General features: G+C 38.9%; 1 protein-coding gene across 1 annotated transcript in view; it reads right to left on the bottom strand.

Moving 5' to 3' along the window:
- gucy1a2 (guanylate cyclase 1, soluble, alpha 2) overlaps positions 1–18465 on the bottom strand; it is a 45716-nt gene that overhangs the window by 7808 nt on the left and 19443 nt on the right. Inside the window, exons 5-7 of the mRNA XM_017431014.3 lie at positions 9106–9318; positions 8340–8612; positions 5006–5149 (exon numbers count right to left, since the gene is read on the bottom strand). Coding sequence (XP_017286503.1) covers positions 5006–5149; positions 8340–8612; positions 9106–9318 — 630 coding nt within the window. The remainder of the gene's footprint in view (positions 1–5005; positions 5150–8339; positions 8613–9105; positions 9319–18465) is intronic.

Below are 18465 nucleotides of genomic sequence, written 5' to 3'. Positions count from 1 at the left end.
GGTACGATTCCATAAATAAGCAGTGGCCATCGTTCCAACTTCAGGATCACTTGACCAACTATTGATCTATACCGCAGGAACCAGTTATTATTAACGCGCACACACACGGAGTCGGTGGAACCCAGTCGACTGCTAACGATCCACTTGAGCGTGTCGTCACCTTTCATTCCAACGTGCATTCCGGCACACTGCGAGGTAGCCATGGCAACAACAACGGAGGGTTGTAGTGAGACAGAAAGAGCGCAGGCAGACAGAAAGACAATGAAGCGGGAGCCAAAGTGAGCCTATAATTAGATGGTAGGACCTTGACAGTTCAGGGGGAGAGATAAAGAAAATGAAACAGACAGCGAGGGAGAAAAGGGCTGGCAGGTTCACCAGCGTGACCTATTTTTGTAGCTAAACCGCTTGCAGACAGCCATAAACTCGCCCGTCTCTACAACAGACAACCACTTACACACACACACACAAACAAATCTGCATCCGCTCCCACACTCGCCTCTTTATTTCTGTGACTTAAAATACAGACACAGTAATAGACATTCACTCTTCCCCTCTGTTTCGCTGTGAGTCAGCATCCATAGCACATGGCCTTCATTGAGCCAAAGAGCAAATGGCGCAGCAGCGCAGACAACCAATCGCAGCGCAGCCTCTGGCCATGCTGACAGAAAGATGAAAAGATGGGGAGAGACAAACACAGAGAGATGGAAGTTCCTAAAGACTGAATGTTTTTTCACAGGATTGCATGCTAAACTTAGTTAAAATCTATGTGTCTAAAGCAAAAGTGCTGCAGAAAATGAATATTAATCTCTAGTTTCTGCTTAAACGTTTTTGAATAAGTGTTAGCATATCATTATGGTCATTTTGTTAATAAAATTTTACTATTTACTAAGCAAACCCTCATGAATATTACAGATTTGATGAAATATTAACCCTCCTGAAGCCCTCCATAGAGAGAGAGAAATAGAGAAACCCTTGTAACTTCGTGTCAATTTGACCCAAAGTCCACAAGAGGGTTAAATAGCTTTTGAAATTTACCACAAGTAGAATTTACTGCTTATAAAAACAGTTCAAAACTTAAACCAGAAGCACTCTAAAGCAGCTCCAAAAAAGCCTTGATTATTATCCTTCCCATGGCAGGACTTCCATTATATTCAGGCGTACACGATACTTTTGAGCCTGGATCTGGATCCTGTTGGCAAAATCGTAGCACAAACAAAAATTCTCCTTGTTTTTGACAACTGGAACAATTAGTTAAATGATTGATCACTGACTAACGTGTCAGCGCGCAGTGGAAAAAATGTTTGGGGTCACAGGTGCCCCGGCATGTACTTCACAAACTTTATAACAGCTGTAACATAAACACAATGTTTTATTTACACTGTCAACAATAAAATCACTTTGCTGAACAAGTTATGATGACACCATCTCTTAATTTCTCAAAGGGACTTATCTGGGAAAAAAAATACTGTGCATACAATGGGAAAAATACACACATATTGGTATTAAATCGGGTGACCGTGTGCAGATGTAAACAAGCGTGCACTGGTGATCTTAGATGTGTAAAAGGGAGGAAAAGATTTAACTTTGCACAGCAAAGTCCAAAACTTTGTTCTGCAGAGAGACTGCAGTTGCTGGCAACTGCAGTGTGAACACGTAATCAAAAAAAAGAAAAGAAAAGGCAGCTGCTTTTGGTCAGCGTGATCAGCGCCTGACTGTTTCTGAAAACAAAATGCTGCAGCTACTGCAGATGTCTCACAGGAAGAAAAAGAAAACCGCACGTCGCTTGGGACAGCGCAGTTCTCGGTGAGAAAATTATTAAAGGTTAGACAGTTTACATATTAATGTCTTCTCTCCGTCTCTCCTCATCTTGACACATGAACTCACGTGAAGATCAATACTATGGATGGAAACAACTTTCAATGTTTGATTACTGGATGTGTTTTTTTTCCCCTGACATTTCACTCCTCAACATATTTCTGTGTCCCTGAATCGCTCCGTTCGTTGGCTCTCAGTTCCCTCTCGCAGCTCTCATGCTAGTTTGCATAACAGCGTAACATTGGCTGGAGCTGAGTGCACTCACTGAGCAGCATTTACCGTGCTGAAGTGGCGAGTATCTCAATAACTCTTCTTTATACCGACACAAAATGAGGAGCGATAAGGAGCAGGAGAGCGCTAAAAACGAGTGCAAGGCATGGAAAGGTAGCAATAAGAACAAAAACCACGAGGGAAGGGAGACGCGAGAGGAGAAATAAAAGTGAAAGTTAGAGAAGCTCCAGAGAGGAGGAGGAGGAAAAACAGAGCAAGTGTCAGAGCAAGAGGGGACAACAAAAACGCTTGGCGAGGCCTTTCTATTTAAAGACAAATGGACAACATTAGGACAGGAGCAGCAGCAGAAGGTGTCCTGTCTGTTATTCAGCAGCTCGGTCTGCACGTCTTGTCCCTGACTGTGCCATGTAGGTTTTAAACAAGTCATGAGAAAAATGTGTTCAGGCAGCAAAAATAATTCAGATGTGCTTTTTTATTTTCAAACATAAAGCAGAGCTAACCAATTCAACACACCTCGCACTGACGCCATTGTGTTTTACTCTTGCTGTCATCAGATTCAGGGTTATTCAGAGTGTCAGTACTCTCTAAATTACACAAAAAAGTCACAAATATATAGATACACATATCTTTAAGGTACTGAAACTAAACAGCCGGACATCTCAGAGGTAAGCTGTGTTTTTATCAGGGTTGCCTCTTCATTACAAAACTAAAATTGGAATTTTAATGTTTCATTTTGTAATTTTGCAAAAGTAATAATGATCAAATGTTGTCTTTTGTTGGACTTAATTTTCTGTTTAAATGATGACCAGACAAACTGAATGATCTGTCAGTGCATGTAAGCCTGCAGAGCTACGGAGTGATTTTAGGAGCGTTAGGTGACCTTCACAGGGACTGGACTGAGGACAGACATTAATAAATCATTTTCCATGTCCCATTTTTATCCAGCTGAATTAACATGAGACGGTAATAGTCAGTTCCTTTCACTGTGCCATTTTTATTTCTTCTCCACATAATACTGTCATCTGTTTTCTGTGGAGCAGCTTTTCTTTCTCCGTCTTTCTGAAGCTGAACTATTAAAATGGCAAAAAGTAAAGTGAAAATGTAATAAATTAACTCCAGAGGTACTTAATGTCCTTGTTAAATGCAGATCTGAATGAATGCCAGTGGTCACACACAGCGTCATGGCTGATTTCTGAAGCAGAGACAGAAACGGGGTTCTACAGTGTGTGAACAAATTAGGCAAATGGCATAATTAAGGATTTAGTTTATTGTTTCACTGCGCTTGCAAACAATGCGAAGTTAACAATGAAATGTTAACTTCAAATTGGAAAATCACCTAAGGAAAAGCAAGTGTGATCTCCTTTAGGTAAGATATAAGTATTAAACAACCATTTTTTTAAAAAAACTTTAAACATCTACCTTTTAGTAGATGTTTAAAGGTCATCAAGTGTTCTGCAGGGAAGATGCTCCTTCCAAATATGTTTTTGTGACTTTTTTGTGTGTGGCAAACACATCGTAATAATTTAGCTCTATCAAGTTGCATTACTCTAAAAAGCAGAGCTGAATGATATTGGAAAATCACCCTCGATACAGTTGTTTTCTACTATTGGAGTGTGCTTGAGACACCTTTTGTCTTTCAACACTTCTCGGATCTTATTGGTGTATTTGGGATCTGCTAGCTCTAGCTAGCGTTAGCTTAGCATGGCTTCCAGTTCTCTCCCAGATTCTTCTGTTCTCACTTGCTCTGCGTGTCAGTAGCCGTTCCTCTGCGATAACGTCACGTGTAACAAATGTAGTATTATGGTAGCTTTGGAGGAGTGGCTGCCTGAATTGGAAGCTCGGCCTGGAGAAAGAGCCTGCTAACATAAAGAACCTGAAGTAACTGAGCTGGTTTAATAACAGATACATTTTGAAGAAAGGTGTCATTCACTTAGGCCACATCCTACCTCATAAGAACGTATCTCCTGAAAATGATTTAATGCAATTAATACTTGCATCAGACTAATCAAACAAACCCTGAACACTTAACAAGCCCAGAGGTCACATGCTAAATCCATTACGTTTCAGATAGGGCTGTTATATATCATACCCTCCACAATAATACCAATGTGATGTTTTATGTTACAGAAAAGTGCCACATTGGGATATCATTATTGTGACAGTATGCATTTACTTTCCCAGCATTCACAGCAACAGATCAGTAGTAGGGCCACATCATTTACATGCTGACGCATGTAGAGTTTTTACACTATTTCAAATCAAGTATCAGTTGACGCGTATGCTTGATGCCAGATCCAGATCCAGCAGCGAGAGCAGCACCTCAGCCATAAGGCTGATACTACCGTGTTTCAGTGCCAAGGTCTGAATGCTGTCTGCCTCCCAATAAAAGGTGGAACCAGTGAGAGTTAGAGCAGCGTGTAAGCCTCTGGAAAGTGGTTTGGCTAGAAGAGAAGAAAAACTGGCCAGCAAAACACAATATTTTATAAAAGGTGCAAGAAAACTGTTACCTCTAAAGGAAGAAACAAAAGGAACATGTTTCACCACTTGAAGAAAAGAAAAAAAAAACGCAGCGGGGTACAAAACGGCAGTGAAGGCCCAAGAGCAGGAGACACGCAGCTGTATGTGCAGTCAAAAGGTAAATAAATTACTCAACAAAGGACTGTTGCATTAATCATTAGATAAATTTTAAATATTAGGCAGACTAAATGACTCATGGAAATTATTGCCAGATCATCATAAATATTGTTATGCCAATTTCCTTGAGTTATAATTTTGAGGCTTTATCGCCCACCCAGGTCTCAAAATTTGTTTCTTTTCTAGTCTGGTTTCTTGTTTTGTTTGAATGGCTCAGATGGCAAGTACCTTTAATACCACAAAAAGATGGCTAATATCAAAAAAGTATTATCCCAAATAATTTACTTACATAACTGCATGTAGGAGGAAGACTTTAAAAACTCACCTTGATAGGTTTCCCGTCAGGTGTCAGCACCTCTTCAGAAAGCTCCATCATCTTCAGAGCCATGTGAGCGATTGGTTTCGCGTGGCTGTCAACCTTCTTATGAAGGCCTCCAGCCACACAGTAGGCGTCACCTATTGTCTCAATCTGTAAGAGAAAAGGAAGAGCAGCACGAGCTGATAATCAGTAAATTAAAAAACACAAACAAACAAATAATATTTGTGACTGTGATTATAGGGTGACCCAACTCTTTGACTCTGAGCAGCAGAAACTTCAAAGCAATCATCGACTCCTCACGCCTTGTAAGAGCTACTCTCCGTCTCTATTCCTTGGCCTACATAATTTACAGCACGGGATGGTGTGCATTCGAGGCGCTCTCTGCAATGTCACTTACAAACACTTGGACTGCTTCTGCCCCATTCTGAGAAGCAGATAATCCCAAGCATAAACAAACATTTTCACTAAACCCTGACACCAGTTTGCTGAGCCGCCGCTTCACATTTCCCACATATTTGTTCAGGACTCACAGTCATAAAAGTTTGAACTCTGCAAAATGTTGTATAGGCTGTTAAAGGTTTGAAATAATTTATAAAAAGCACGGCAAGTATATATATTGTATTTTAAATTTAGTTGCAAGGATGCATAAACAATGACAATGTTCTCTTATATTGGCCAGATTCACCTTAAAGCAACAACATGTCTGCTGAAAGGGAAAAATAACTGTTGCCATAGCAGGGAAGACTAAAAGGGCTGTCAGTAAAGGGACACGAGGCTAAAGACCTCCAAGGGGTATGCATTAAAGATATAAAAGTTCAATGATAAATACAAAAAATGGCCTAAACTTGTATTTGTGTGTATCATTAGTGGACATAAAGTAAACAGGGTATACATAAAAAAAAATCTGCAAGATTTATTCATTTTTATCATTTTCCTTCTACCCATCTGCTTTCATTTTAATAAAGGAACTCCAATATTAATCGTCTGATTTTAACTTTATTATCAAGTGGTGATTATTCGAGGAATGCACCGATTGTTTGGCATCCAGAGAAGGCATCACAACTCAGCATTCAAAGATCTGCTTTTTTTTTTTTTTTTTTCTCCGATAAATTGTGCAAGCACATCTTTGGTGTTGAAGCTGACTGAAAATTAAAAGTTAACTATAAGATGTTTAATAAAAAAAAACTCCAGAATAGAGGTAAGATTTTCTACAGAGGAATGTGTGCTGCTCACTTTACTCCTCGGTGTCATATGAGCTAAGGTTTAACATTTGAGTTCAAGCTTTCACTTAAACAGATGACACATTTCAGCAAGCAGGAGACCAGTGTAAGTTTAGGTTTAATATTTTATTTGCTACATTTCTCAAGCTTGCAAATCACCTTGTGTATAGTTATAATGAAATGAATGAATGAGTTAAGAAATTAATAACTCCATGAGACTGACAGACGGATCGGGGCAGCATCCGCAGTGATGAGGGTGATCAACCAATCAGATGTGTTGAGCTAAGCTAGACGGTGAAGCTCTCAATTTTAATGGTCAACCTAAGTTCCAACCCTCATCTATGGTCATGCGTTTCCTCCGCAGGGTGGACGGGCCCAGCCTTACAGACAGGGTGAGGAGTACGAACATCCAGAAGGGGCTCAGAGTAGAACCGCTGCTCCTGCACATAGAAAGGAGCCAGCGGAGGTGGTTCAGACATCTGATTCGGATGCCTCCTGGACACCTCCCTATGAAAGTTTTTTCAGTCATGTCCTTCAGGGAGGAGGCCCAGGGGCTGACCTAAGACATGCTGGATGGATTATATCTCTCAGCTGGCCTGGGAACACCTTGGGGTCCCTCCGGAGGAGCTGGTGGAAGTGGGTAGGGAGGGAGAGGACAGTCTGGACTTCCTTTTAAAGCTGCTGCCCCCGTGACCTGGACCTGAAGAAGCGGAAGACGAGTCTTTTTTTTCCTGCTAAATATTGAGGCCCTGTAGAAAAAAAGTTGACTACCGTGTGATATGATGCACTTTCATGTTTTTCTGATGTGGGGGGGAAAAAAAGATGAAAAAGTGAATAAGCTATAAACTTACTTTTAAAGGATATTAACTATAATCCTTTTTTCTAGCTGGGTTTTATTTGCACTAATACCTCAGTTCTATAACCTGGAGGATATCAGCTGTGTGTTTCCAGTGACAGAGAAAGAATAAGCTCTCTAACTTGGTGCTTTTTTCATTTCGCGTGGAGAAAAAATACATTTACTGAATGCAAAAGCTTTAGGGCACAAACATTTCGTAGTACCAGCATAAATCACACTGAACCAGAATCACCGCAATACGACATGGTAGACGTGTCTGCCTTGTTCAGAAATAAAGTGCACGTAAACAAAGCGAAGAAAAAGAAGCCAGTTTCATGGATGTGTCATCGCCTGTCCAGGAGAAAAGGTTAGCTAAAAGTCTTTGTAGCAAACAGTCTTTCTTAAATAGAGAGTGAATGAAAGAAAGAAAAAGAATTAAATAAATAAATACATAAATATTGGGAAGATAAACTGCTCTCATTAAGGCCTGCGACTGGCGAAATCATTTTGATGGTAACCATGACAATGAGGATATATGGGTGATTCAGTCTCCTCTTCATGCTCTCCTGTTCCTGCTTTCTGTTTGGACTCAAATGAACCCTCTCATTGCTAAATCCAAAAAGGGTTAAAAAAAAAACAAAAACAAAAACAACTGGACTTTTACTCTGTAGCTGAAGACGTTTCGCTTCTCATCCGAGACCTTCATTGCTCCCCTCATAAACCCTCTTAATCGAGGCCATTTTCTTCCTGCCTCTATGTGCCTTCTTTTACATATATTATATATATGAGAGCTAATACAAAAAAAAGGCACATTTTCGTTAGGAGGATATTGTTGTCGGATAATGAAAAACAAAATGGATCTGGTAATAGAGAGTGGGGATGAAAAGAGGGGGGAAAAAAAATGGCAGACCACAGCGATGACTGTAACTTGGCCCGAAGCCACACTGTCAGATGGACAATATTGACACATCTTTGTTAAGTCCCCACAGACTGCCTATTAATCAGTTACTTTTTCCACAACAAAAGTACACCTCCATGTGACAGTGTACTATATATAGATCCAGCACACATGGACAGTGACATACTCAACAAAAAGGTTCAGCTGCCGATGTTTTAAAGAGGTCAGAAAGGAAGGTTATAATTCTTAAAGGAACAAATGTTGCACCCTCAAATTGGACATTAATCAGTGACGCCATGACATTTTAAGCTTTCTGCTCTCCTATCAAGTCAAGCCGCTTCTTTTACTCCTCGTAAAGAAAGGGTGCATGTCTGTCTCTCTACTGACCTTATAAACGTCCAGAATGCCACACTGGTAGTCGAAGCGCGTGTAGAGCTCATTCAGCATGGAGATGACCTGCATGGGTGTGCACTGGGCACACACCGCAGTAAAGCCCACGATGTCTGAGAACAGCATGGTGACATCATCAAATTTACGAGCGGGCACTGGCTGACCCTGCCACAGCTTCTGCGCCACATCGCCCGGAAATATTGAGTACAGGAGATCCACTGTCCTCCTTTTTTCTTCCTCCAGAGCCTGGTGGGTGCGCTCCAGTGTGGCCTGAGAGAAGAGAGAGGGAGATTAAGAGGCTTGTTCTCGTGCTGAAAGGTGGGGGCAATACATCAAATTCTAACTGCTGCTGTATGCAAATGCTTTGTGGGTGATTTATTTTTTAGTTGTATGTCTATGTGTGCTTCTTGATACTCAATCTGTATGCTACGGTGCTATAAGACCGCTCAACCAAGTGGACCGTGGTGAAGCTATTTATAACAGTGGCTTGGAGGAGAGGTTGCAGAGAGAGGGAGAGACTGGTGCAATGTGCAGGTGAATAGAACTGGATCAAAACCCAATGACTTGCAAAGGGGAGCTTTGAAAACAAATTAAAAAAGCAACTCCCAGGAGCCCCGTTCTTCCAGCCAGTATGGATTTTTACAGTCAACAGTACAGCGGATGAATTGGATTTACAATGTATGTATCACTGAGGGGTTCGGCACATTAGGGAAACACTCTGAATCGTGGTCAGTCACCTTTGGATGTAGTTGCCTAAAGTTACCTTTAGTTTGTCCATTCTTTTTTTCAGGCCATCCTGGGCCTTGGCCTGCTCCCCTACAAGAATAACGTCTCGCGTGGCGTCGTGGATGGGGATGTCCGACAGATGGAGACCCCTGCCCATCAGCTCCTCCAACTTATCCACCCGAGGAGAGCCCAGGAACATCAAGGAGCAGGACTCGGGCACGTGGATCATCTGCCCCTTCAGCTCCATCACCTAACAGGGAGAGCAATCACATGGAGTAAGACCGGCTCGTTCTGCGATTAAAATGGCTTCGAGAAACCAACTTGATGATGATGATGATGATAATAATTTATTTCAGACAAACCTTTCACCGATAGTGTAATATAAACACATAGTACATTGTAACTTTCTTGAAGACACTTCACATCGGTGATTATGAGTCTGAAAAGGAGTATGAAGAAGTATAACTTATATAATCATACCCCTTTTCCAGCTGGAATTTGTCATATTATTCTAAATTTCCAATGTCCTTGCTGACAAAATAAAATATTATTATAGTAATATTTCCTCAGCCAAATGAAAGTACTACATATACACACAGACACATTTGTACACCTAGATATATACATATTCACATATACATACACCAATACACATTTACATACATACACCCATATATACATCTGTACCGACCTGCATACACTTAGTGAAATCATACATAGAGTTTTACTTCTCAGCCAGAATTATCCCAGTTGTTCTTCCTTATACCTTTGAATGATAGCTATTTTGAGACCTTTCTTGAAATATCTCATGCTTGGACTTTGCTTCAGCTCTTTAGAGAGTTTATTCCAGATCTTCACACCAACACCAGAAATGCACATTAATTTCATTGATGTTCGAGCCTTCAAAGTTCTAAAGTTTAGGTTTTCTCTATAGTCATATCCCCCCACTCTATCAGAAAATAATTTTTGAATATTTTCTGGCAAATTTTTTTTCCTGACTTTAAACATAATCTGTGCAGTTTGAAACTCTACCAAATCAGTGAGTTTCAGTAGATAAGAATCTATGAATAGATTGTGGGTATGACAATAAAAATCAGCCTTATGAATTAAACGAACGGCTCTTTTCTGTAATGTGCATAATGGTTTGAGTGACGTTCTGTAAGTGTTGCCCCAAATTTCCACACAGTAACTTAGATATGGTAGGATAAGTGAGCAGTACATAATATGTAGGGCAAAGGAGTTTAAATATTGTCTAGCCTTAGAAAGTACTGCAATAATTCTTACAATTTTAGATTGGACATATTTAATGTGGGGTTTCCAGCAGATCCTGTTTTGAATCAATACTCCCAAAAACCGGATTTCAGTCACTCTCTCTACTGTCATATTATCAATTTTTATTTGTAAATCACTCTTCTCTTTACATTTACCAAACAGCATAAACTTTGTTTTTTCTAAATTTAACGACAATTTATTAATATTGAACCACTCTTTCAGTTTACATAACTCACAATTCATTTCAAGGAACAACTTCCGTAAATCTTCACCCGTAGCAAAGATGTTTGTATCGTCAGCGAATAGGACAAAGTTAAGTGTCTGGGAGACCTTACATATATCATTTATATACAAAATAAACAATTTTGGCCCCAATACTGAGCCCTGGGGAACACCGCAAACAATGTCCAAGCATGTTGATTGGAAGGCACCCAACTGCACAAATTGTTGCCTATTGCTGAGATAACTTTTCATCCAATGTAATACTACTCCTCTTAGACCATAACGCTCAAGTTTTCTGAGGAGTATATCATGATCAATTGTATCAAATGCTTTTTTTAAATCAATAAATACCCCAACAGCATGTTTCTTTTTATCTAATGCACTGGTCACTTCTTCTATTAAATGCAGAACTGCCATCGCTGTGGATCTTTGTGGCCGAAATCCATACTGACTTTCAGTCAATAGATGATGTTTGCTAATAAATCTTTCTAATCTAACAACAAATATTTTTTCCATGATTTTGGAAAATTGTGGAAGCAATGAAACAGGCCTGTAATTTGTGAAATCATGTCTATTTCCAGACTTATGCAGTGGGATGACTTTCGCAATTTTCATTTTTTGTGGAAATATTCCTGTTTGAATTGACAGGTTACAGATATATGTTAATGGTTTAATAATTTCCACAATCACCTTCTTAATTATTATCATGTCGATGCCGTCATAGTCAATTGACCTTTTATTTTCACATTTATTTACTATATCTAAGATCTCATTTTCCTCCACTGCTATAAGAAACATGGAATCTGGATTTCTAACTATTACCTCATTTAGTATTTCATGTCCTGTGGGTTGCGGGATTTCCTCGGCCAATTTAGGGCCCACACTTACAAAGTATTTATTAAAATTATGGACTATCTCTTCCATGTTATTTAAATATTTATCTCCATTGTTTATAAAGTGTTGTGGATAGCTAACCTGTTTGGAGTTTTTTCTAATAACACTGTTTAAAATATTCCAGATACCTTTAATATTTTTTTTATTTTTATCCAACTGTTTACTATAATAATCTTGCTTTGCTATTCTTAGAACAGCAGTCAATTTGTTCTTATATTTCTTGTATTTATTTTCTGCCCCAGTTGATCTATGCCTTAAGAAGTCTCTATACAACTTATTCTTTTTCTTACAGGCATTTTGCAATCCCTTTGTAATCCATGGATTTTCAGAGTATTTATTTGCAGAGATGAACTCTACAATCGGACAATTTTTCTCATATAATGATTTGAAAGTATTCAGAAAATCTTCATATGCTTTATCCGTATCATTTTCTTTTAATACTGACTCCCAGTTTTGTTTAGATAATTCATCTTTAAATGCATTTATCGATTTATCCGTCCTTAATCTTTTAACAAGTCGGTTTTTTTGAGTCTTGACTTTCATGTGGCAGATATCACAAACAACAAAAACAGGTAAATGATCACTAATGTCATGAACTAACAATCCACTTATTGTATTGTCTATTAAATTTGTAAATATATTATCTACCAAAGTAGCTCTATTGGCTGTGATTCTACTGGGTCTCGTAATTTGAGGGAAAAGGCTTAGACTACATGTAGTATTAATAAACTCTTCAGTCAATTTGTGATTGTTAACATTCAGCAGATCAATATTAAAATCCCCACAAATAAAGTAGTTATTTGAAGTTATAGCTGTATATGTTTTCTCAAACCATTCAGTGAAGATGTTCATGTTAGAACCAGGAGCCCTATATATACAGCTAACAATGACATTTTTATTTTTTTCCATATATATTTCAACAGTTAAACATTCAAAATGATCTTTAACCACATTAGTCATGTTTTCAATTAGTTTATATCTAAAGCTGCTGTCCACATATACAGCTACTCCTCCACCAATCTTTCCTTCTCTATTAATATAAGTAAATTCATAACCATCTAATTCAAAGTCAGCTCCCTTGTTAGAAGTAAGCCAGGTTTCAGAGATAGTGATAACACTAAAAGGTTGTTTAAATTGACTTAAACAGTCCTTGATGTGTTTAAAATTTGCATATAAGCTTCTGCTGTTGAAATGTATTATGGAGAATTTATTGTCTGCATTAACTGTTATATTGTATTGTTGAGTCGAGTAGTAGCAACAGTTATTCCCAATATTGTAGAAAAAGTTGTTATCTGGGTCCAAATCCTTTTCTTTGTCCTGACTCTTATATTCAGTGTAGTCAAAAGTTTTCAGCTCCGGGTAATCAGCTTCATTTAGAGGTGTTAATGTTGTGTCCATAGATGTTAAGGACAACATGTTGTTTAACTGAGACATGATGAGTGAGTGTCATGTGCATCACCTGAACTCCCAGATATAACGTAAAGCAATCAGTTGTACTTATCCAGGTCAGCGATGTCCCGAACAACCAGAACTTTTGCCTCCTCTTGAGTTCCATTAAGTTTGACGAAAACTTTACAATTTGTTGTCCATGTTGATTGGATCTTTCCTTGTTTTCTCAGAAACCGAGCCTTTCTGGCGATGTCAGCATTCTTCTTGGTCAAGTGCTCATTAATAAATACATCAGATCCTTTTAGCAATCTGCCTTGTTTTAACAGAGCAAACTTGTATTTCCTCTTTGTGAATCTCATGATGATGGCAGGTTTATCATCTTTTCCTCTTCTCGGTAGCGGGTGACATGCTTCCACAGTGTCACAGTCCACCTCTATCCCCTTGGTCCGGAGGAAACAAGTCACCTGTTTCTCTGTGGAGTCAAGCACTTCAACCGATGGTTCACCAGCAGTACTAGGTGCAGCCACTGCGCTGGCATACGAACAGGGCTTAACTCTAAGTCCAGTGATGATCACATCATTTATCTTACTGTATTGCTCCAAATCGGCCACTCGGTTCTCCAATGCAGCGATTCGTTTATCCTTTTCCTCATTAAGAAGTCTCAACGACTTCACTTCTTTCACTAAGTCCAAAATATTGTTTTGATGCAGCCGTATAGCTGTCACTTCCTCCGATAGAAAATCCAGGGATTTCTTAATGTCATCAAGATCCTCTGAAGCTTGAGTCTTTCTGGGTCCCATTCTCGTTCAAATTCACTTTTTATTTTATTTATTTTAGTCTCCAATGCAGATTCCCAGCTACTGCTTACGATTTACCTTTCAAGTTTCCACTGCTTATCGGCTTCCAGTTAGCTTAGACTGCAAAGAGCGAGGCATGGTAGTTTGTGTCAATGAATGCCAACGTAAAAAAGATGCCTTAGCATGAGGCTGGAACGAAAATGATTATTTGACTTTTTGTTACTGAACAGACTTTTTGAAAACCATACAAGGCCAATGACTTGATTGCTTGGAAATACAAAAGAAAAACATAAATTGCTGAGGGCACATGCAATTTAATCTCTAAATAAAAACTGCTATGAAACTAAAAGGATGTACACAATAATACATGCCTGCACACATGAATGAGTGCACAGAAACACACTTATACACAGACTTATCCAAAAGGACAGAATACACTTCCACAAACACCAGATTGTTGCTTTAATTGGACTCAGAATCAATTGAAAACTCTTAAATATTAAATTGTAAAAATAGTGTGTTTTCTGTTTTGCAACGATGACTTGTTGAACTATAGATCGCAAGACCCAAATGTCTCCCACATCCAAGACATTAGATAAAGAAAACAAGAACAGTCGCAAAACAGACAGAGACCCAATTAGTCAAAGCACATCACACTCAATGTTGTTGGTAAGTGTTGTGCTTTATTCATTATCATCATCATCTGTGTTGTGGTCGTTATTAACTGTGTCAACAGCCTGAACTTGTTCCCGAGTGCTCGTCTCGGTGAGGTGTTTCTTCCCAGCATCCTGTCAGCTATTTCTCCCAGAAAAAAAATGTCGCAGGGAAACATGCTTTTCACAACCATGTCAGTTCAATCCAAATATTCACATAAAAAAGATGAAGTAACAAGGCAGGGAGATTCACAAACAGCCAGAGTATTTTTGGCAAGCGTATCTGGAAAATATCAGTTTAATTTGCTGCTTGACATTTTGCTCACAAGCACTTGGATGAAAAAATACGTTCGGAACCAGTTAGCACAGGTGTGAAGAGTGCAAATAAAACAAACTTCCTCTGATTTCTAACAGATATATATATAAAGAAAGAAGCAGAGACATCTACACAAGTCGGTACTGAGGAAAAGCATTTGTTTTTTTTGAACAAGATGCTAACTACCACAGCTCGTGAAGAAGCCACTCATATTGATTTCTCTTTCCTGGGCCCAGACTTTGCCCCGATTTCTCCTTTTCTTTAGTTTCTGTTTTTCCTCGTCAATCCATCAGCGCCCATTCTGAATCCTGTCTGCCTCTCTCCATCTCCTTCTTCCCCCATCTCTCCTCCTTTCTCCATAGTGTCAGATAGATTATTCCACGAGCCAGCACACTGCAGCCTTGTTTTATTTATAGCGCAAGGCTCTCCTATGTGTGCATAATACATATAGTCCACATCTAAGTGTGCACAATGTTTCTCGACAATCATTCAAAGGGAGGAACATATACAGCCTCTTACTGGTTTTTGTCTTTTCCCAGAATTACAAGACATGCAACGTACAGTATATTCCCAGCCTCCAAACTGCAGGGGACATCCTACGTAACTCAACTTCCTGTGAGTGACTTACGGGGATGAGAGCTAATCAAATACAGTCATGTTGGAGTTTACCGGAGAGACACGTGAACGCTCTTCAAATGCGTACATGGGGGAAACATATGCCGACCTGGACGAATGGCAGCGTGAGCAGCTGTTTCAGGAGGTAGCGTCTGGCCGAGCGGGGAGGGCCCACACGCCTGACATACTAACAGCCGTCTCCATGGAGACTGCGAAATCGGGAGAGCCAAATACAAAATGAAAAACAAGCTCTAATGCCGCCTGTGCAAATATATTAGCTCTGTCGGACCAAAAGCGCTTTTGCCTGTCTGCCTCTCACGCGTGTGCGTGAACTAAACGGCGCACGATGAGGTGAATAGGGCCTAAATTCATGTGCTTCATTTGAGTTCGAAGTTTTAAAATATGGAGATGTTGCTTCAATAAAGACTAGGTGCAAAATACACATTTAAGCCCTTTCAAAGAGACAAAGCATTCAACTTAGAGAGTTATTATTATTGACAATAGCATTGAGCCATAAATGCAAACAATTAAAAGCTTAGAAAATAGTTGCCTGAATGTAAGGAAGACTCATAACAGTGTTTTAGTAGTAGGTTTTGATAGATTTTAGATAATTGTCATATTTCTAGACTTTGTGTTTTTATTGTGTACATCTGATGGAAGAATAAATTTGATATTTTTGCAATAGAACAAATCACAATTAAGAAGTATGCATATAAAATCAGCTCATATATAATTTGATAATAGCCAAGTTTATTACATAATAACCCTTTTGTCTTAAGTGGCGGGCAGTAATGTGTAAATGCCCGTGTCGTTTGTCTGCCATGTTGGCAAAATATCTCATGAACCACTGGATGGAGTTCAACGAAACTCTCAGAAAGTAATAATCACTGAATCATTTTTAGAGTCTACCTTAGCCGGCACTAAAATGACTGTAACCAATCTATAACTAGTCAGATTAATAGTTATTTAATGGCAGTAGCTGACAGACATCCTCAACACATACTCTAAGAACACATCTCACAAGATCTCTCGATATTGTATGAGATGAAGCATAAAGTATTTTTAAAAAATGTCTATAACTCCGTCCCTCTCAGCATAAGATGATCTTAGTTTAAAACTCTGCCCTGAAAGGTTGATGGTGATACACATTCCTTCAAGAACTGCTTTGGTCTTTAATTGTTTGTCCTGATAATAGAATTTCAGCTTATAGTGAGGTTTATGGTGACAGACCAGACTCTGTTGAAACCTGCCTGTGTGACATAATTTTTGTCTTTTTTTTATGTTCATGAAGCCATGACTGAACTCTCAGTAAAGTGTCAAGCCAGTCTGGTAAAGCTGAGGAGGCAAAACGCAAAAATGCAAAAGTGCAACATCTTCAGTTACCCCTAAATAAAGCACATATAAAGGTCTCTGTAACCTGCAGGCTCATCGACAACATGAAATCTTTTCCAGGGTTGCTACATTCATTTAAGGGGAGCAACAACGCTCATATAAACGAATTTAATTCTATGGGTGGCATCAAAAATTGGAGCAACACCTAATTAAATCCACTTGGATTTAGCTGTGTAAACAACACAGGAAGTTCATTAGGATTACCGTGTCTTGGATGACTGCATGAGAAGTCTTAATTTAAGCTTCCAGGAAACTAAGATAAAAATAATCCATAATGCCTCCCTCATTTTTATTAAAATAAAAACCATTACCACTTCTTTGGCAGGCATTAGTTATCTGTCATGTAAATTACTTTATTGTTGTTACAAGTAATAATGTCTTTTAGTATCTTTCCATGTTAGGGTGATGAAGATATCATATTTTTGTTTTTGGACTTCAGCAGTCTTTATGTTTCTACCTTTTTTTTAAGTTAACCATGACCTTTGAAGGAGTTGGCAGTTCTCCTGGTCGTTTGGGCGAAAGATATGTCATCTTCTTCAACAGTGAAGGTCTGTGCTCTTTTGCATGTCGCTATGACGCCGTGAACTTTGAATTTTACCTCCAACAACTTTTGTTTTGTTTGTTTTATTCATGAACAGTTGGTATAATAATACCAGCATCTCCCGACCTTACTCTCAGTGTCTGTTTCCCTCTCTTTCCCCATTTTCTGCCTTTCTGTGTAACAAACCTAAACACTCGTGGACACACACACACACACACACATTCACACATCCCTGGAGGCGGTTGTGCTGGCCTAGTTGTGCGTCTCTGTTTAACTCGGCACTCTTTTCTGCTTCTCCCTGCATCTCTTGTCATGGTAGCGCAGCGAACGAGAAGGCAAGGGAACTGCGGGGATGAAAGGCAAAAGGAAAAAGAGTGGCGGAAACAAGAAAAACTTCTCAAAAACGGCACGAAAAGGAGACTTAGGAGACAGGTGAAGGGCAAAAAAAATCTGAGTAAAAGTCATGAGAATAAAGTTTTATAAAAATTAATTGAAGAATAAAAGAAAGAAAAATGAAGTAATGAATCTAACTAAAGAAGGCTTCATACTGGTCATTCAGATGTTTTCTAACAACAAAGACGAGAATACAAGTATCAGTATGTGTCCAAATATGTCAAAATGTTGTTTTTGCTGAAGCAAAATGCTACACATAAATTCTGTGTTCTCCTTCAAGGTTTCCGCAGTATTTCCACAGCATTTTAGTTTCAAGGCAGCAGTGCAATTCTCCAAATCCTTTATAGTTGGAGCAGCACTACAGTGTCTTGCTCATATTAAACCACATGAAAACAGTTTGCACTAAGACTCAGTGTTATAAAAAGTAGCCCTTTTTAAAACATCAGCAGTATATCTCAGTTTTTTAAACATTTTGAAAAGAAGGTGAGAATATTTCTCCCCTTTGACATGATTTTTCATGAGTGAGCGTGCACACACGCAATCAAATACATATTTTAGATCATAATTATGTTTTTGTACTGCACGAGACATTTCACTACATTTACTTTTAAAAAAACAGATCTAATGGTGACACAATAAATTTCTAAAAACAATCTGACTTTTTGTTAACTTGTGAAACCTAAAGGTTTTTTCTTTAACAAATATGATGGCCGCAAATTAAAACCAAATCAAACCAGAGTACTTATAGCATTTGCTTTGTAACAGTAAGACCTCACAAACAGTAATGCTCACGGTTTACCTATGACAAAACACCAGGCTGTACTATTTTAGATTGCTGTTAGCATGTAAGCAGTGAACTCAAGGAAAGGGGGAGAATAGAAACAGATGAAAAGACCAGAGATGGACACAGAGA

This window comes from Kryptolebias marmoratus, linkage group LG2 (assembly GCF_001649575.2).
Source record: "Kryptolebias marmoratus isolate JLee-2015 linkage group LG2, ASM164957v2, whole genome shotgun sequence".
In the NCBI taxonomy this organism is placed as follows: domain Eukaryota; kingdom Metazoa; phylum Chordata; class Actinopteri; order Cyprinodontiformes; family Rivulidae; genus Kryptolebias; species Kryptolebias marmoratus.
The sequence above is the reverse complement of the archived record's forward strand: the minus strand, read 5'-3'. Positions and strand labels throughout refer to the sequence as shown.